Genomic DNA, 21839 nt, shown 5'->3' on the forward strand with positions numbered 1-21839 from the left:
GCACGTGCGCACTCACTTACTCACACAGTTACTACTTACTTACCAGCTCCCTCACTAGTGCACGTGCGCACTCACTCACTCACTCAGTTACTACTTACTCACCCGCTCCCTCACTAGTGCATGTGCGCACTCACTCACTCACTCAGTTACTACTTACTCACCCGCTCCCTCACTAGTGCACGTGCGCACTCACTCACTCACACAGTTACTACTTACTCACCCGCTCCCTCACTAGTGCACGTGCGCACTCACTCACTCACACAGTTACTACTTACTCACCCGCTCCCTCACTAGTGCACGTGCGCACTCACTCACTCACACACACAGTTACTACTTACTCACCCTCTCCCTCACTAGTGCACGTGCGCACTCACTCACACAGTTACTACTTACTCACCCGCTCCCTCACTAGTGCACGTGCGCACTCACTCATTCACTCACTCACACAGTTACTACTTACTCACCCGCTCCCTCACTAGTGCACGTGCGCACTCACTCACTCACTCACACAGTTACTACTTACTCACCCGCTCCCTCACTAGTGCACGTGCGCACTCACTCACTCACTCAGTTACTACTTACTCACCAGCTCCCTCACTAGTGCACGTGCGCACTCACTCACTCACACAGTTACTACTTACTCACCCGCTCCCTCACTAGTGCACGTGCGCACTCACTCACTCACACACACAGTTACTACTTACTCACCCGCTCCCTCACTAGTGCACGTGCACACTTACTCACTCACACAGTTACTACTTACTCACCAGCTCCCTCACTAGTGCACGTGCGCACTCACTCACTCACACAGTTACTACTTACTCACCAGCTCCCTCACTAGTGCACGTGCGCACTCACTCACTCACACAGTTACTACTTACTCACCCGCTCCCTCACTAGTGCACGTGCGCACTCACTCACTCACTCACTCACACAGTTACTACTTACTCACCCGCTCCCTCACTAGTGCATGTGCGCACTCACTCACTCACTCAGTTACTACTTACTCACCCGCTCCCTCACTAGTGCACGTGCGCACTCACTCACTCACTCAGTTACTACTTACTCACCCGCTCCCTCACTAGTGCACGTGCGCACTCACTCACTCACACACACAGTTACTACTTACTCACCCGCTCCCTCACTAGTGCACGTGCACACTCACTCACTCACTCAGTTACTACTTACTCACCCGCTTCCTCACTAGTGCACGTGCGCACTCACTCACTCACACAGTTACTACTTACTCACCCGCTCCCTCACTAGTGCACGTGCGCACTCACTCACTCACACAGTTACTACTTACTCACCCGCTCCCTCACTAGTGCACGTGCGCACTCACTCACTCACTCACTCACACAGTTACTACTTACTCACCCGCTCCCTCACTAGTGCACGTGCGCACTCACTCACTCACACAGTTACTACTTACTCACCCGCTCCCTCACTAGTGCACGTGCGCACTCACTCACTCACACAGTTACTACTAACTGACCTGCTCCCTCACTGACATTCACTTGTTACAGGGATGCAACGGTTCACATAAAATAAAAAAAAACCTGAACTGTTCGTTTTGCCATACGTGGTTTGGTTCGATGTTCGGCTAGGTTTGGTTGGGTTTGCATGCTTTGAAAACATTATTTTATGACCAGCTATGTTTTCAATGTAGGCACTCACAACTTTGTGTTTAAAAAATATATAAAAATCATATAAAGGTTATGTCGACCATTTATATTTGATGCCATAATAACACTGAAAATAAGCAATACAAAAATTAGTTAACACTGCTTTAATTTAAATAAAAAATCTAGTGGAAGTATTTGCACAGGTGAAGTTGTGGTAAGCGCAGTTCAGCTGAAGTTTACGAAACAGCAAATGCACAAATCAAAACTAGAGTTAGTGTATCTTCCGACGTCATCTGAGTCTGCTGTACGGGAGCGTTATGGTTTTAACGTTAACAACGGTAGTGATGGGGAACAGCTGGTGGATAAAACACCACTGGGTAGAAACATTACCTATGCTAATGGAAACACAGCGAAGATGTGTCCGTTGCAGGAAACCTAAGTTGCAACCATGTTCTATTAATTTTGATATAGTAATATACTAAATTTAAATTCCAACTGGATAAGCACTGACTATCTTTAATTTGAAATTCAAATTAATCATGTACTCTTTCTTGTCTTGTTTACATAGTCGAATGCAGGTTCAGTTCATGATGCATTTTATTTTGATGGTCTCAGCCTTTAATGTGGAGATTATTTTATATTTGAAAATAACAATAATACTAATTAAAGGAAATGTGTGAAAACCTGCTTGTTAATGATTGGTAATGATTTGATTATGTTTTGATAGAAATTTAATAAATTTTTGCCAAATAAATGAAAATTAGAATGCAGTTGGCAATGGTACTTTTTTCCATGCTTTACCAAAAATGTACAGTAACCTCTGAAACCATAACATCAAAATTGTGAACCGAACTGAACCATGACTGTTGCACCCATAACTCATTCATAATTATTTGCTCTCTCTCTCACACACTCTCTGCAGTCACTCACTCATTTTAAACGATTTACTCACTTTCTATCACTCACATGCACACTCACTCATTTTAAATGATTTACTCACTTTCTATCACTCACTCACTTATTTAAAACTATTTACTCATTCAGTCATTACTAACCAAAACCACACGCCCTCACTTGCTCGCTCATTAAAAATTATTCAGTCCTTCACTCTTCTGTTCACTAACATGTTCACTCACTCGTTCATAATTATTTACTCTTTCACTCTTCTGTTCATTTGTATGTTCACTCACAAATTTAAAATGATTTACTCATTCACTCATAATGACTCAAAGCCCCGCGCCTGCTCTCTCACTCAGTCTTCTAAGCTCAATGTCTAAAGAGATTTTCAGGCAACTGCATTAAAATATATATATATTTTTGTTTTCGTGACCGACACTGAAAGTCGGGTTTATTGAGGAAGAAAAGGAAAACATCCCCTTTAACCAGGCATTGTTTTTCAGCCGCAAATGAGACTCATTACCACGTCTAACCAGACAAGCGAACGCTGCCCAAACGCATAATGCCTTAATCCCGCTGTTTCGACTCCGGCGAATCGGCTTCTGTAGTCTTATTAAAGGTCTCATTAGGAGAGGCAGTGACGGGGTAGAAAACAGAATAGAAACCTGTCTCTCCCCCCCAACCCCCTCACCCCCCCACCCAAAAAAGAGAGAGAGAAAAAAAACACCTGCTCAATTAGAAGGTGTGGTCAACACAGTCACTTTTCCACACTAAATGAAGACTATGAATAAACTCCATAATTAATGGCATCCTCTGAGGCCCTTCTGTAAGCGCCGAGCAGGGGGGTAGGTCTGCGCGGGGAACTAGCCCTGGGCTACATTTTATAATTAGGGAGAGGGAGGAAATGTACTCTACCTGTCACTGGGAGGGAGATAGGATCTGTGGGACCCCCTCGCCTCAGAACCAAGAGTAAAAACACGACACTCTCACAATTAACCATTTCATACATGAGTGACTCTAACCGCCCCCCCCCCCCCCCAACCCCTACACCATTTCCCCCTTAAAAAACAAACCCCCCCCCTCCAACACACCACGTCGCTGACCGCATCTGAATCTGAATTATTTGCCCCCTCCCCCCTCCCCCCTCCCCCCACAACCCCACCTACAATACACGGAAGAGCTACTGTCCTTTAAATCTAATTTGATCCGTTGTGAAAAAGACCTTCACTACATGACTCGAGGATATTATTAACAAACTAATGGAGATACGCTGTTATGCATTTTAATGTTTTAGGAGATGACAGGTAGCGCACGCAGTCTGGTGTGTGTGGCCCAAAAGTCTGACTGCAGGCAATGGGAAGCGGGGCTCAGAGGGACTGCCAGCGTCGTCGAGACTAAAGGGAGCGGCGGCGATGCTCCAGCACGGCGAATCCTTCAGAGACGTCCTCCATCTCGCTCGCAGCCCGAGAATAATGCTGTTATTGTCTGCTGGAGACTTTCATAAAGCATTATTATTTCACCAGACCAGAGCCGCCTCACTTTCCACTCCACAGGCATTTGCATCCCCGCTCAAGGGGGGGGGGGGGGGGCAACCCCCTTTCCACAACCCGACGCTCGTGGAACAATTACACGCGATGTTGACGAGGATGCGATGCCTCCACCAGTCAAGTAAATGACATTACAATATTTGCTTTCGACCCTTATCTGGGGTGTATTTAAAATGTTTTTTTTTTTTTTTTGTAAATATACCATCCATATACAATGCAATGCAAAAGGTCAGCATTTCAAACCTGCAATCTTCTGGTGTCACTTCCCTAAATAACAATCCATTCTCTTGCCTATGGATATAGATTGTTAATCTTTAGTTATAAGCAGAACCCTGTAAGTCCACAGGAAAGACATTTAGACAGAGCCACAAGAAGAGATAACGTTGGAAAAAAATAAAACTATTTTTCAGTGATTGCCTGGAAAAAACACAAAGCTGAAAATGTGACATACCAGTCCACAATATTTAAATTAGTGTTCAGATTTTCTTGACATTATCAAGTAATGGTATGTCTTATCAAAGTTCCGGAAAGTTCAAGAAAAAGTAACCCTAACGCACTTCAGAAAACAAATAATACATTTATGCACGGTGTAGATTTTCCTGTTTGTTTGGTTTTTTTGTCTACAAACTGGGAACAAAGTTAAATTTGACAATGTGGTTCACACGTCCCCAGTAAGGAGGGGAAAACGCAAGAAAAGGAAGAGCTCTCAAAGACTTGTGGGAGTATTTGTCACATCTCCCTCCAGATAATGTGTGTTTGCATACACAAATCAGACCCTGAGAGAGAGAGAGAGAGAGAGAGAGAGAGAGAGAGAGACAGAGAAATAGAGAGATAGAGAGAGAGAGAGAGATATAGAGAGATGCATGCGCCTACATATACACACAGCAGACACAGCAGAAATCCTCTTAGGATCCTAGGCCTGTCATGTTGTCTAATTCCGCGCTACCTGGGAAACAGAACGTCACTCCTCTCCAACATTGCCATTTATCTGAGTGCCACTTTCATGTTGTTTGCTCGCCTTTAAAGGGCAACGCCGGAATGTTTACAGTATACTTGCGCATTGTCACAAATAATCTTAAATATTAACACTGCACTCCTCTGGATGTTTCTGTTCATTTTATCTTTTAATTCAGAACTCCTGTGTGATAACTTCAAAACCAGGCACCTGAACAGCAAGAGAGATAAAATGAGAAATCGCACAATATACTTATTTAAAATTTTGTAATCAATTTCAAAGGTGTTCATGCCTAGCAATGATTAAAAGTAAATACGCCATTGTGTATCATGTGATTTGAGGTCCGCTGGGATGTAGACAGGATGAGAATTATGGGGGCAAAGGGGGGGGGGGGGGGGGGTGTCAAGGTTGGTCCCAGAAAACAAACAAAAGAAACACTGCTAAGGCAAAACAATGACACTTGCAGTATTTACACTGCAAACAGATGTAAAAACATATTACACAATTAAGGGGTTTACACTGCCCGTCTAATGAGGACAGCGGGGGAAGAATGGTGGACTGTGCTGCATAAGTGCAGCTCTGATGAAAAATAGCATGAAATGAAGCTACTATGTAAAGCCACATGACAGAGGAGGAACATGACAACTCTGAGCTGAACCCTATGAAGAACTCTCTGTGCTATTTTGCTTTTTAATTTTTCAGGCTATATTGAGAAAGAATAAATCTTAGCCCAGGACAGGGAGTGATCTTTGTGAAAAGAATTGAGACCACCATCCAGTTATATGAACAGTAACAGAACTTCAAATAAGTAAGATTTCCCTCCAAAGAAATAATTAGAAAAATAAAATCTTTGTATGGAAAGGGAAAATTACCTGAAAAGTTTTTCTGGCTTTGGAAGCAATTTTATCACGCGTTAAAACAGAGGAACAGTGAATTAAAAATAAAATCAGAATTAACACACACCAGAAGAACTGAGAGGTTGTTGAAAACTACAGAAAAAAAACCTTCCAAAAACAGAAATATTAACCTCCTCCTAAAACTACAAACAACTATATATCTACAAACACATAAATGTAAGACAAATGTAAGTGAAATATAAAGCATACATGAAAAATGAATTTGTTGCTATGAGTATACTAGTAACGTCACAACCAAAAGGCAAATTACATGTCATACCAATGTATATCAGCTATGAACATATGCACACATGTGTGTGTGCACACACACGCATACACGCGCACTCACACCTTAAAAATAGAACACATCAAACGACGGAGGAAGTGGAACAAGATGTTAAATTGATGTTATCAGTCCCTCACTCTCATTAAAGCGTGTGGTTTATATCATCTTTAAAAGGGATCCTTTAAAGAAGCACCCCAATTAAGTCTAGGTGTCTGAAGGTGCCTGAGGAAACGTCACTCTAATTCACACTCCTCCTCAGTCAATTAAACCAGTCCTTACTCTTTAAAGCACTATCTGGGAAAAAAAAAAACACACACCGGTATAAAAACGTCAAATATTTTTTTTACTCCTCCACCTCACAATGAAATGCCTGGCAAACACCTGCACGTATTTCTGTTCAAATCTAAAACCTGGTGAAATGGTGGCGCGTCAGCTGATCACGCAATCAAATGAAATGGCTCTAAAATGCTACAAGATGTCACGCGGCATACTTTCCGAAACCCCTTTCTCCGGTTGAGCGTTTAGAACGAGGGTAACGACAAGCACCTTGTTCGAGGGTAGCCCGGCATTATGCAATGAAGACTCCTGAACCCTCCAAAAGAGTTCAGGGTCCACTGCTCCGACCACTACTCCACACTGTTGCCCCCCTAAGGACCTGTCATGCTAAGGCTTCGCAAGAGATCCTCTGAATACTAATGACAACGTGGCATTTCGCGCCCCTGGAAGATTGTCGGGGTGAAGAAGGAAACAGCGGAGCGATTTCTACGACACGTCCGAGGCCTTTTGCTTCCGTGCGTTTTTCACCGCTGCGGAAGGCACGGCGCGGCGTAACGTTCTAGCTGCCCGTCAAACTACCTGAGTGGACGCACTGCAGTTGCGGCGTTGGCCCCCGGAGACCAAACAAACCTGCGCTACGGTCACACGAAGGCAGCGACTGACTCGGAGAGCATGAATTATTTTGCGCTGCAGGGGCAGACGAGGAATCCGAGAAGCCGCGCGAAAAGAAATCAGACGCCCATTTTATTAGGGACCGGAAATATATCAGCTTCTGCGAGGGCTCGGTCGGGCCGAGGCAGGGCGAACGATCACGCTTGCGATCAAATGCTAAAGCCTCCTGAACGACAGGAATTTATTTTGTTGGGCGGGGGGACGACAACACTGCATGCTGGGAGTACTTTTAGGGTCTGCAGTATACCGGAACTAATGATGGAAATAAAGGTGGCCATCAAAATAGGAAGCAAATGCAGCCAAGCTATTTTGCCCGTAAATGTGTACCACACGGTGTAAGACTGGTGTGAAAACAACAAACAAACAAAAAACAACAGAAAGAAGAACAGTATCGGATCAAAAGTGGCAATTCTGAAGCAAGTGTATCATAAAAAAATGTTGCAGAGACAAGTAGACGTTCAAACAACTCTGCAACTACACTCCATTTTTTAGGTGAAGTAGCCACTCCATAAAAAGGTAATGTGAAGAATTATTACCATCCGCTGAGTAGACTATAAAGGCCTTGAGCATTGCTTTCTCTTAAAAGCAAATTTCTAAAATGTTGGAGTGTACATAGCAATCATCGACTAATTTCGAAAGGCATATGTCCAGTTTGTCCAATAAAACACCAGGTTGATTTTCAAACATAAATTGACCTTTTTTTAAGGTGTACTGCAGGAGACTTTGAAAATCTGTTGCATCGAATTTCTGCTCAGAATGTGTTCAAAACACTTCAGCCTTCTCATGGGCTTGAATACGTGCATTGCATTTTCAAAACAGCCATAGGTCAGTTACCAATAAGTATGCTTAAACATGCACATATTACAGTTGAGGGCAATATGTGTTTTTAATAACATTTCTTGGTTAAAAGCAGGTCACATCTGCACAACTGCAGCTTCAAAAAATAGACACATAATAAGCAAAAAACTAATTTCAAGCAGCAGCATGAAAAGCAGTCCGATAATTTCACATGGGGGTATCCAAACAGAAAAAAGGTGGTGAGAGAAGAGTAAAATCAGTTTCATGGTGTGACTATTTGTTGACAAATTTGTTAAAAGCAGATGAAATTCCAGTCAGTGCCCACACAACAATGTTTTAAGTATAACTAGTTTAATTAAGAGCATTATGAAATATTTTCCTGAAATTTATACATCTGTGTTAAGTCATAAATGAAAATAATTGTTTTAGAACTGTCCTTCGATAGGAACATTTTAACTTCTAGTCAAAATTCTTCACCACAACTCACAGTACCAGTAGCGCTATTTTCAAAATAACTGATTGCTATGTTCTATTAAAAAAAGGTATTGTTCTGTATGCATACTGCCCACCAACACTACATTGACACTGGCATAAGCTCCTAAAGCATCAGTACACCATTTTTAACAATGGGAAAAATGAATTTGAATTTTTTTTTTGTTGGTCTACCTGATATTTAACAAATAATTTAAATACTTGGGACCACCATTCTTTGACGCAGTCTGCTTTAAGTACATCTATGGCGGAACTAATCTTGACAAGTTCTGTGATTTTAGTGCCCCTGTTCAGGACTGAGAAGGACACCTGGACCTGTTTTTACAAGATCTCATTAAAGGATTCCGTTGGTATTGTTCCTCTCCCACTGCAACCCCAAAGACAGGAAATCCGAGCCAATGATGGGCAACCTGAGGCCAACATGGTCTTGTGAATTCACAAACAAAAACTATGGCTAAAAGAGCCCCCATGACGGACTGCATGTGAGGAGAGCAGCGGCCATTTATGTGTGGCTGTGGGACGTAGTCAAACATCAGCGCTCAGATTTTCATCATCAGGTTTTTTGGACCCAGGTCTTTGGCACGACAACCTAGATGATCCAGGCATGAAAAAATTATAAACATGCCCAGAAATATTAGCAAAGTTCTGCAGACTTTCCAGGTGCCACCTTGCACTCGTAGACAAAAACAGCGCACAAGGGAACCAGCGCAACGCTGCGGTTTCAGGATCTACTGTGTAGCACGGCCAGCCACACACGAGTAAAAAAATTAATCTGATCTTTCATTCAGCCCTTATAAATATTTCAGTGCTGATTGTGCCGATTTGTCTGTCCCCTGCACTGGACTAAAAAGAGACGACAAGCTCAGAGCTGGGGAAACAAAGGGGAAGTTGATCACGGCAGGGACCAGAACGAAACGCGCTCTTTTAGCAATGTTCCTTTCTCCTTTCCAACCGAGAGGGGAAAGGGTCTGGTGGATGGGGTGGGGAGTTTAAGGACGAGTGAAAAACCTTGAGAAAATGGCGGCGTAAAATCGGGCTGAGGCGATGCTCGGCCTGGACCCGCCCGGAGACGTCCGCCTCGCTCTCCTCCTGACAGCTCCTCAGGAAGAAGTGTCTGCGCTCCACCCCTCTCTCCCTCCCTCCCTCACTCTCTCCGAGCGTGGGGGGCCTCCTCTGGAGATGTGGAAGCAGGGGTTTGAATCTCACTTCAGTGCCAGTCTGCAGGAGATTGCTTTTCCCCTTGCCTCCCGCTGACGGCGGCCGGGGCTGGGCAGGGGGCGGGGGGGGGCGGGTGGGGGGGAGAGGGCTGGCGGGAGGGGGGTGTGGGAGGGCAGCCGGGGGGTCCTTAGAGGGCTGATTAGAGGGAGGCCCTTGTATGGTCCATCTCGCGACGCGGGCGGAATTAGCCGGCTCCTCGCCGGGCAGGGCTCTGCGGCAGGAGGCTCACCTGTCACTGAGTTTGTCAGGGCCTTTCCGAATTCAGAATCCCGGCATCGTATTAATAAAATATCAGCCCTGCATGCTTCTACCTGGCCTGGCAACTCTGACCCAGCTTGAGGCTGATCTTTAACCTCCGATACTGCAGTGGATGGAAAAGGAAAAAAATAATACATATATAGTTTATATAGTATCTGTATGTGTGTATGTGTGTGTGTGTGTGTGTGTGTGTGCGTGTGAATGTATTATATAATATACGTGCATGTGTATCTGTGTGTGTATTTGTGCATTTGTGCGTATGTGCGTGTGTTATACAATATGCATGCATGTTTATCTGTGTATTTGTGTGTGCACTTGTGTGCGTGTGTGTGTATGTGTTTCAAAAATGAAAGAAAGACTGGTTGCTGGATGCTGAATTGATTTCTGCTGCTGCTGGCAGCTCTTCTCTCCTCTGTAAGGGGGGGTGGGGAATGCGGGGTGGGGGGGGGCAGGTTTTCCTCACCACGGTTTGTTAGTAAGGGACAGAATGATAATCTGACGGTGGTCTGACAGGCCCGTGTCACTGACAGGAGGCCCGACGTGGAAAGCGGTAATTTCGTGTAAACGGCGACGCGAGACACTAATCCGAGCGGAGAGACCGCGAGGCGCGCTTGAGCCCGCTGCCAGTGATGAAACCAGACAGGGAGCCCCCCGTAAAAGTCCCGCTCGCACACCCCGAGCCCCCGCCCGAAAAAATAAAACAAGCGCACCTCCGTTATTAGGAGCAGCTCCTGATTGTAACTTGAGAGAGATCACTGCTAGGGCCCCAGTGTTGCAGTCAATGGCAGAAATCAAACCTGACAGATAGTACAACAGCCTAGATGTGTGCATCCGCAGGAGACAGCAAGAGAACAATGCACAGGTTGAATATAATGATTGTTTTTCCCTCAATGGCTCAGGCCTGTAGTTCTTTCATAACCCCTCGCAGAAAAGGTCATATATCTTTCATGCTTGCTCTTGTCTGAGCAACTTCAAAAAAAAAAAAATTGTGAAATAAATATAAGCAGGGATAAAACAAAGCCGGGAGAGGTGGGGTGATCAGTTCCCCCAAAAATGTCCATCACTCAAGAAAGCAACTCAAGCTAGCAACATCCCCAGAGTGTTTGGCATTAATAAAATACCATGCATTTCTTTTAAAAAAATCACATCGCAATCGGCTAATACGAGAGAAAGAACAACATGTTCATTTGAAGTGTTGAGGAAACAACTCGGAAAGCGTAGTTGTACAAACTACTGATTGCTTCACACTGAAAGTAGTTACAGCCAAACAGCCAAAGCTACCCTATAGAGAAATGCAGCTTGCAAAACTACAATTACTCAAATGTAGTACAAGCTACTTTTAAAAAAACCAAAAAAAACGACATTATTGTGTTCCCCAGACATGACGCATGACCAATGCCTTCTTTTTGAACACGGCGAGAACCACTATACAGTTCAGTGGGGAGAGCCAGCAATATGTGGCAATTGGCAGTTGACCATTGGCAATGGCAGTGGAGCGGAGTGCTTCTCACTTTTTCCTCAATTAGAGGGAAAAGTGAGAAGGAGACAGTATTTGACCAAAAGGGTTTGGAAAAAAATATATATTTTAGGCCTAAAAGTAGTTGGCAGTTCCTGTAGTGACGGAAAAACATAAAAGCAATTAAGTACTACAACTGCTACTCAAATCTGAAATTAGTTGAACTACCACCAAACATCTACAAAATGTAATTAAACTACTAGTTTAACTACATGCAGTTAAACTGCTTCCCAACATTGTTCGTTCGTACAGAAGTACAGGCAGACAGATGAAAGGACTCGGGTTCAAAGCAGTCTTTTTGAGGTTAGGCACATTAATGGGCTTGTGCGTGCGGCACACAGATGAGGTGTCCGCAGTGCCACGCCGGTCGCAGTTACATGCCGCTCACACACAAGCGGGAAGGCTTGCCATTTACCGTTTCGACAATGACCTTCAACGTCTGCATTTTGATTTTCTTTGCTGGGCACTGACTAACAAACAGTCAGTGATGATATTGGTAGCATTAACCTTGCTCCTGGCACCTAATAGCTTAGTGGCTGGTTTCTGAATTATGATTTTTAAGAGCATGTAATTAGAGGGGAAAGAGAGTCTACTCTATTCTCTTGTTAGATACAAATGACTAACAATGCTAATGCAGTGCCGCTGTTGTGTTTCTGTGCCTGTGCACTGGAGTTCGATCCACTGTTACTCTTTCAGTCTTCCATATTACTCTGTGTCATCTGTCGGCTATATTAATGTCGGTCCCATTAATGATCCAAGGCAGGCACCTCATCTAAAGGCCACTGCACATCAACCGAAAAAGATCAGACAGCGTCTCGTAAGACACACGATCAGACAGTGTCTCATAAGACATGCTGTCAGACAGCGTCTATTAAGACAAGTGCTCATTATGTAAAAATGCCAAACCTTATGTCTAGACCCCCATTTTAAATGATTACTTTGAATTAAATTACATTTTTAATTAAACCATAAACTAATTTCCAGCTAAGTTCAAGAGGCATCAAAACCACTTTGCTTTGCCTATTATTTTGACTATATGCGCTATTTGTAGAGTATAAAATACAGACATGGTTTTACCTGCACGTTATTATTTGTACTGGGTTGGAAAGACAAGTGTAAGAAAACTGCTTTACTAGCTTCTGGAGTATTTATTTTGTTCTCCTTGCACCTACTCAGCGAATTCAGGAAAGGGCCACCAGTCCAGTGTGCCCTGGTTCATCATGTACTGTGAGGAATGGTTATTAATAAGACCCAGAAGATTGCCCATTCTGGCCAGTTTGGGCCCAACAGCATTGTGGGTAGAGGCCTTCACAAGCAAAAAGGACGCATTTGCTCGGTCTCGCCGCTATGTTGTAATGATGTAATGGTGTTGTGAGAATTGTACGTGTACTGTGGGGTACTGGACTTTGTTTTTGTGGAGAAATAAAGGGAGGGAGTATGGGGACCAGGAACCGAACAAAGCAACACACAATGTTATATACTTTGTATGTTTCACTGTGTGGCTGAGGCTGGAATATTAGGGTGTTCAACAAAGCACCCCCCCGCCCCCCTCACCCAAAAGCACACATAAGCACTGTGGGGTTGGGGGGTGGGGTGGGGTGCTTTGGGTGAGGGGCACGAGGTGAGGGGGTGCTGGAAGTGGACGAGGCGATCGCATGGGTAACCAGCGCTCGGCTCCTCGGGTTGGACACGCACCTGTAGCTCTGTCTGGAAGAAGAACTTCTGGGGACACTGGGAGCAGTCGTAGATCTTGTCCTCCTGACCGTGAGATGAGAAAATGTGCTGCTGCAGCTTGCTCGCCTGAACGAAAACTGTGGATGAACGGGGGGGGGGGGGGGGGGGGGGGGGGGGGGGGGGAGAAACACATTAGGAAGTGCTTTAGTTTTGTTGGCTATTCTTCCGTACCCTTAAAAAAAGGTCAGAGACAAGAAATTTGATTTCTTTGCTCCAGCGAATCAATATCAGCAAAGACCGTTGTATACTTTTCATTCCTCTGCTGTACTGCTATAAACTATTTACATTATGCGCACAATACAATCTTTGTTTACATCATCTGCTAGAATCGTGATGTAATTTTTAAAAACACTCTTGATCATTCTGCCATTATTAATAAAGCTAGCAGGTCCATGGCAGTGTTACCAATAATTCATAAACACAGCAAGGAAATGAACATTGTGTACACTCCTCCACACGGAGGAACATTCCTCAAAATGCCATCTGTTGAAAAAAAAAAGAAAGACATGTTCTTGATTAAGTTATGTTTATCATTTCTTATGGTTTTAAAACTTGAATATTGAATATAGTTAATATTGAGTGTGATACACTGACCTAATGGATTCCCTCATGTATGGAGGGGCCTGGCTTGCGTGTCTAGTGAGTATCTCTGCAGTCCACATATAACTACACCAAACTTAAGCACACCAGGAAGCCATTAATACCTGACATTTCTGTGTTCTAATCCATTTTAAAAAACTATTGCCTTATTTATAGGATATCGACTGAAATTCTGCTTCAGTCCAAACACAGCCAGTTAACAAATTAGTGATATAAATCATAAATTATTTATTTAACTTGCAATTAAAACATACGAATTGACGATGATGCTGACCACACGGCAAATTAATTGAATGAAAAATGTTCGATGTTGAAATGATTGAAAGAAGAATACACTGTGCAGTCTACGTGCATCTTCCTTTCAATACTCCACTGAATCTCATCATTCTAGCGGAATCAACACTGCCAATTTTCACTGGTCCTGTACACACATCATATAGGGGAATAAAACTAAGTTCTATTTACATACTTAAAACACGAGGAGAAAAAAAAAATATCACAACAATAATGTCACCCCTTCTAACAAAAAAGAGCCATCATTAGTCTACACTGCTAATTATAATATTTACAATATAAATATTCATGTGGGCAACTAATTTCTGAGGACCCCCAGTGCAGTGACTGCACTACAAACCGGTATAGCTGACGGTTAAAAATATATATCCATCCAATTTAATTAAGCAATAGTCCATACTGGTAAACTGCTAAAGTTTGCGTGTGTTCTCCAGGGAGCACTTCAAACATGCTGTTTGTTATCCCCGACCCATAAACCCCTATGCTTTAAGGACTGCTATTTAAAACAGCAAATCTCCGAGGTCCTGGTACACTGGAGAAGTTAGTATTTACGGCTTCATTTGAATTTCTTATCGGCGGAAAACTTTTCCCCATGGCTACGCGAGGGCGCCACACGTCGGATGAAAGGAACCCGAGGTACGGTCTCTTCGGGTGTCTTCAGATCAGCGCAGATTATGCGCTCGATGCAAACGCCTTCAATAATATAAACATGCTCCAATTTTAATGACTACAAAACAAGGCCCTCAGACTCTGCAAAGCTTTACCTGGGAGATGCGCGATTAATAATTAAACCCCCTGTGCCAGAGGCAGAGTTAGGGTTGGCAGCAAAGCTTTCAGATGGACAGCTAGCTCAACTGTGACCCCAGCAAGAAAAGTTTATGTCTATAATATTAATCTGAGCGGAGCGCGCGTGTGTACACAGACTGCCAATGCCTCGGATGCAACATATATGTGGCACCCAACTACTGCAGATAAGCTAGCAGTCACAAAGCTGCCTGATAGATACTCTGAGAAAAAGCTTCATTATCATTCATGCCAAAGTGTCAATGCAGCAGCTTCCTTCTTATAGGATCCCCATTCCATAACAGACAACAGGCTCACCTGTCGTTTATACAAACAGGAAGTGAAGATGGCTGCAGTACAGGCCTGCCAGAGCATCATCAGGAAAGACACCCACCAAATACAAAGGATTTGCAACCAAGTGCTAAATGTGATGACTTTAAGATTATGTCAATTATGTTCTTATTATGAAGATAGATAAAATGTACCGTATGCTGACCTTAGTTATGCAAATCTTAAATTATTCTGTGCAACAGATATGAAAAAGATTGCATTGAATGCAATTTGATTTGATTTTATTAATTATAAAGTCAGTAGTGGTAATGAAAGCAGTTTCAAAAACCTCATATTGAGTTCAGTTATAGAGAGCTATGTCAATCACTGCCACGTTTGAACCAATCAATGCAATTTGCTATGCATAGGAACAGAGAACAACTGGTCTGCAGCAGTGAGCACATGACAGAGCCTCCCATTTTGGGTCTCGTGAAGCTCAGTCTCTCATCATAGCCTCAAATTCCAAGCAACATTTAAACAACATTTATGAATGAATAATAATATTTTTAGCTGAAGCATAGAAACAATGTTTAGTCCTTTTGCAGTTTGGGAGCAATTCCATGCTTTGGCTTAATTATCTCAGCTGCTACACATTCTATAGTTGAAACAAGGCCATAAGTAACAATGAAGCAATGACGTGGGGAGGGGCACTTAGACTGCACCAGTTTTAGTTTATGCACATTTCAGTGCTAACCGCAAACATAAAAAAATACAGCACGTCAAAGTTGGGTAAGCGCAAGCTACAGTCCAAACATGCGGTTTACCTCAGTACCAGAACCAGAATGAAGATGGGGCATATTCCACATATTCTGCAACTGGCTCGACTAGCAAAGGTGAGATGAGGTTGCATTCTGCAGTCAGGGAAATGTACCGTATTTGCCTCTGTAGGACATTTAAGCCCGTAAGCCTCATCTTTAGTGTCACAAATCTGGCTGGTGCTTCAGGCAAATAGGTTTTAAAAATCACTGGAGCCCAAACTACCACAATCATATTTTATTTAAAATAAGTAAGCTAAAAATAGCAGATAGCCTGAGCAATGACTGCAGTGTTTATGGCAGTAAGTTGGAAAAATCTTACTGCCATAACTGCCGGGAACAACAGCTTCTTCGTCTTCTTCTTCTTGCTGTTGTTGTTCTTGATTTTTTATTACATTTGTTCTTTGTTCCTCATACTATACATTTTTTTCTAGGTTTTTATGAATACAAATATAAATAATTTGTAGTAAGAAGTAAATCCTTCTTCTACCTTGAAAGGAATAAAAATCAGGTTCAAGCCAAATCCTACTGGTTATTGATAATGGTGACTTGATAATGGTGATTGAATTGCATATGTGCACAGGTTACTTAACTTTATGGGACCTGGACACAGAGACTTTTTATCGCTGACACAAAGTTTTACATCTCTGAATCTGTGATAGCTGACTAGATATTTTCCTCCACCCATCTCTCAATTAGTTCAATAAAAATCCCCTCTTACATGCAGTAATTCCTCTCATTACTTTTATTACTTATTTATTTGTTCCCGATAAACAATCCATTTTAAAGATCCCAATCCCAATGCACTGATCTTGGGAGAAAGGTATTCTAAAGCTGTTCTGCTTTTTTGTATTGGAAACAGTTACGATATCAATTCATATTTGTCTTTCTCAGTCCTTTAAATGAAACAAAGCCTATGATCCACAGAACGGCTTGGGAAGTCGATATGTGAATTTGAATTTGGTATTTAAGTCTCTGATTTAAGTGATGGGCCCTTCTTTCTGTTGTCAAATTTATTTCACTTTAATTGTAATAACAAAACATTTGATTTAAAGTGCTTTTCAAGACGCCCAAAGACACTTTTTTCAACAGAAGGCGATTGCAGAAAATCAAATAAAAGAATCATATCACACAAAAAAAGGAGAGTCCGCTAAAAGCCAAATTAAAAAGGTGAGTTTTGACTCTGGAAGGACACCTAGTCACCGACAGTGGGAGGGAAGGAATGGTAATTGTTTCCATCATGATAAATGCTGCTGCTGTGTGTTGTTCTAAAACTACATTTTTGAAGATTTATTGTCTTCACCAAAGTACAGTATTTCTTAAAAAAGTGATTATTAATCTCAGTAAAGCAAAATTACATATACATAAATAACAATAAATGTACAAATCCCTGTGGTCAAATGGGCCCAAGTAACCATATCAGTTAGTCTAAACAGGTTCCGCCACGTGCAAAAGCAGTTGACCAGTTGACCAACCATTTTGATTCATATTTCGCTGTACCAGCATCACATTTCATACATCACACGCTAAATGGCCGGCTCTGTGCAGCTGGCCATGTAAAGTGTCGCAAAGGTAAGCTACAGTACAGCAAATGAAATAACAGCATTTTCCTTGCTAAAAATATATTGAAGCAAAGGAAAAAAATATCACAGCATAACACAGTACTGCAAGAATTCTGAGTCCATTTGTTAAGCAGCCGAGGCTTCTCCCTGACACCCAGCGTAATGTATGCACCACCTGGACATTTCGCCCTTTGTCTTGAACGGGGAGACGTCTTTTCTGTGCAGAGGGAAGCGTTCCTTCGGAAGGGGAAATGGAACCGATGAAACGCACACACTCTGGGGCTGCTTTATTTATTAGCACTTTTTTTTTTCTGCAGGGAAAGAGGAGTTCATTATTATTGCATATTCGCTTGGCTTTATCCAGAGAATCTCTCTCTCTGGAGCACTGCGCTCCGGGGCCCAGACAACACTGCTCCATACAGTATTCAAAGCCCTGCCCCAAGGGTCCGTATGCAACCCCTCACTGTACATCACCCCACCAGCCTTTAACAAAGACTTTACCGAGACAAGAGCCTCATCTCTCACCAGCCCAGTCTCACTTGAATAAACGCAGAAGACCTCCACAGCAAGGCCTTTAAAATGCACTCTACTAAAATGTAATGTGGCGGCCATTATGTGACACTTTAAATAACAAATAAATGCAAGTGCCTGTTTTTTTTCTTCTCACAGTTTGGCAAGTAAATTTAGCTAAGTTGACTGTTGAGCTCAAAATATCACCCCGGTGCAAACAAAAGCTTCACCAACTCAAAGACAATATACTTTTTTGTGAACCGTGAGTCGAAGTTAATGACAAACATCGATTGAATCCGGATTTATGCCCTAATAAAATGTAGTCTATTCTATCCCTAACTATTGTATTCTGTTCTATTGGCCTTTTCCCCTTTTTCTATTTTTTTTCCTTCCTTCTATTCTGACCGGACTCTAAAGTAACAGTAACCATGGCACTGCAGATAGACTGACAAGGAAAACAAAGCAATTAGAGAGCGTGTGCGTCGGCCAGCAGCACGAGCGATGCCTTCTGATTGGTGCCCTGATAGATGCAGCGGGCATGTCTAAAATCAGTATGGCAGAGCTCACCATTGATCTCAAGTCAATTTCCCGGGGCCAGGTGGACTGTGGCTGTAACACGACTGCGGTTCTGCATTGCTGCCACCCGCAATGCCTCTCGCTACAGGGATTACCATAAATTGGCCCGGCTTTGGGCGGCCTGCGTAGCAGGAGCAGTTCTCTGATCAGCGCATCTTTCCGTTTTCGTGTGGAAGCTGGCTCTGAATTTCGAGGCCGCGGCCTGCAATTGCTGTTACTTGTTCTCGACGATGGTTAAACAAGTCGAAACTCCTCAATGAGCTCAACGAGAGAGAGGGAGTGGGGGTGAGAAAAGCCATCTGACCGAACGGCTTTGAATTTCATCACCGTTTTGTCTGGTCAATAACTCCGGAAACCCAAACCCCTTTTTTGACTGTATGTTCATACCGCCATACAAAATGAGCATCTCTTTCTCCGTTTAATCACATTGGTTCTTAAGAATCTCAATCAAATAAGATGGCTGCCATGAGCTTTGCTGCATATTCACCTGCAGCAGCAGGAGCCTGGGGAGGACACAGCCCCACCCTACCCCCAGGCCAGTTCTTTCCTATTCTGTCACAGCAGACTCTGGGTCACATCCACCTGAAGGCACAACCTTCAGCAAAAGAAACTCACAACTTCTCGAGTGCCACCCTCAACCTGCGTCGGCGGCGAGCTCCTTCAAAACTTAAAGCGAGGCGCGGTCAGCGCGGACGGACGCGCTGCCTCCCGAACGGCTGCGTTCCGCGGAGGGAGCGCGAGAAGAGCGCGCGCCGCGCGGAGACTCCGCTAATTTGCCTGCGTGCGTTTCTTTCTCTTCGGTTTTTTCCCCCCCCCTCCATTTCTGCAGGAGCTGCCATTGTTTGCACCGTCGGATGAGACGCGGGGGCGGGAGGAGGCCTTGGCCTCTGCGGTGGGCTGGCGCTATCAGCGGGCGCGATGCGCCACGCTCGCTGGCAGAGGCAGTGGAGGTTGTGAAGGGGGCAAGGCCCGCACGCAGTGGGTGGAATGCGCTGATATTACACTTCTGATTAGTTCTCAAGGGCCACAAATTGCAGACCTTTCCTGTGGCCTCATCATTTTTGTCAGTGTGTGTTTTCTTCAGGCAAGCACAAAAGCAATATTAAGCTGTTTGTTTCTTCGTTTTTTTTTCCTTTTTTTTTTTTTTCCTTTTTCAAAAAAGTGTACATCATCTTATTTTTCTGAAGTTTCATCTGGGTCCTATCTTTTGCTCGGAGATAAAGAAACCTACGGAGTAATCAAAGGGAATTCATGCCAGTTTTTTTTTCTACAAGCGTTATCAGCATAATATAAAACAGATGATTAATTATCTTGAACAACAGCAATGCGTTAACAGCGTTGTTAAGCCTGTGCTGTGTCGGGCTTTTAAGGGTGAACGCTTCAAGTTCAACCACTAATATAAGATCCAAGTCTAAATCTTTTGCTTTACTTTAAAATCTAAAATAGCCGCATTATTTGTTGTATTAAACCAGGCGTCCGTCGGTACCGCCAGCGGTATATTTGAAAAAGCTTTCCGCAGAGTGCAGAGAACGGTTCAGCCGCGGCGCTCTCTGATACCGCTGAGAGAGCTGGGAGCTTTCCCTCCCACGGACAGATCTTATTCGTTTTAAGTTTGGGCTTTTTCATTGGTATTCCCTGATCGGCGCTTCCAGGCCGTCGTCCTTGCCGCAGCCCCTGCCGGAGAGGCCAGGCCGATCGTAGCTGGAGGCTCCTTCCCTTCCGATGCCTGTCACATCCTCCCTGGGAGAGAACGAGTCACTCTGTCATCTTACCGGGGAGCTCCGGCTCTCCCACAAGTCCCCTCCCCTCCTCTCTCCTCCTCCTCCTCCTCCTCCCCTGTCCCCTCTTCTCATCCCCGATTCTTTGCCTCTCGTGACTCACTGCTCTCTGCCCCTCTGCCCCCCACAGCTGTCCTGTCCTTACCTCCCTCCTCCGCATTATCTTTCTCCGAATTTAGCTCTCTCGCACGTTCTCTTCGTCCCGTCTCCTCCCCCTTCTTCCTTCCCCTCATCACCCATTTCCCCACTTCTTTCTTTCTCCTGCTCTCCTCTTCTCCTCCTTCTCTCATCCCCCCCTCCTCCTCCTCTCCACTGCTCGGCCAGCGCAGTCACCGGCGTGATGAGCACTGGTGACTAAGGCCCATGGAAGGCTGTGTATTCACCGAGCGGTTTGTTCATTATCGGGCTGAGCCTCAGATGACTCGGGCGAGGGACATCACCTTGTCTCAGGCTGCTCAACTCTGCACACGTCACACACCTACTCTGCACACGCCACACACCTACTCTGCACACGTCACACACCTACTCTGCACACGTCACACACCTACTCTGCACACGTCACACACCTACTCTGCACACGTCACACACCTACTCTGCACACGTCACACACCTAACTCTGCACACGTCACACACCTACTCTGCACACGTCACACACCTACTCTGCACACGTCACACACCTACTCTGCACACGTCACACACCTACTCTGCACACGTCACACACCTAACTCTGCACACGTCACACACCTACTCTGCACACGTCACACACCTACTCTGCACACGTCACACACCTAACTCTGCACACGTCACACACCTAACTCTGCACACGTCACAAACCTACCTCTGCACACGTCACACACCTACTCTGCACACGTCACACACCTAACTCTGCACACGTCACACACCTAACTCTGCACACGTCACACACCTACTCTGCACACGTCACACACCTCGCACGCGATCCTTAGGCAGCGCAAACTCTTCACTGCCCGACTAAACACTCACACTCCCTCAGAGCGGAATAAACCATTAAATACGAGTTCTGCAAATCCTGAAAGAATTACTGTATGTGCCTTGCTTTGGAAACCATGAGCTTTTTAAACTTTGAGTAAAGAAAATTATCAGTAACCTTGCTGCAACCATGACATTAACAAAAGACAAAGGAAATCTCCCAAAACAAGACATGAAACCGATACCGGCTCAGATGAACAATTTAATCTGCCTTGCGGATTTATAAATTAAACTTTATTCTCGTCTGGTGATATTCACACGAACTTCACGGCAAGGTTCCGGATAAAACAGTCACGCGTGCAACTGTCACTGACATCTAGAGTACGCGACTGCTGATCTATACTTGATATGACAATAATCGCGAGCCCCCATCAACGAGGTCCCCGTTAGGGAGCCCGAAAATAATCTAGCCGTTCTGAAAAAGTGCGCTGCAGCTTTAATCAATTTCGGGGGAGCCTGCTTTTCGACGGGGG

General features: G+C 44.1%; 1 protein-coding gene across 6 annotated transcripts in view; it reads right to left on the minus strand.

Annotated features, from left to right (window-relative positions):
- LOC118225850 (zinc finger protein 521-like) overlaps positions 1-21839 on the minus strand; it is a 165838-nt gene that overhangs the window by 13110 nt on the left and 130889 nt on the right. For all 6 annotated transcript variants that reach the window (XM_035414875.1, XM_035414874.1, XM_035414876.1 and 3 more), the window contains one exon: positions 13132-13247. In XM_035414875.1, the coding sequence (XP_035270766.1) occupies positions 13132-13247 (116 nt within the window). The remainder of the gene's footprint in view (positions 1-13131; positions 13248-21839) is intronic.

This window comes from Anguilla anguilla, chromosome 4, assembly GCF_013347855.1.
Source record: "Anguilla anguilla isolate fAngAng1 chromosome 4, fAngAng1.pri, whole genome shotgun sequence".
Classification (NCBI taxonomy): Eukaryota; Metazoa; Chordata; class Actinopteri; order Anguilliformes; family Anguillidae; genus Anguilla; species Anguilla anguilla.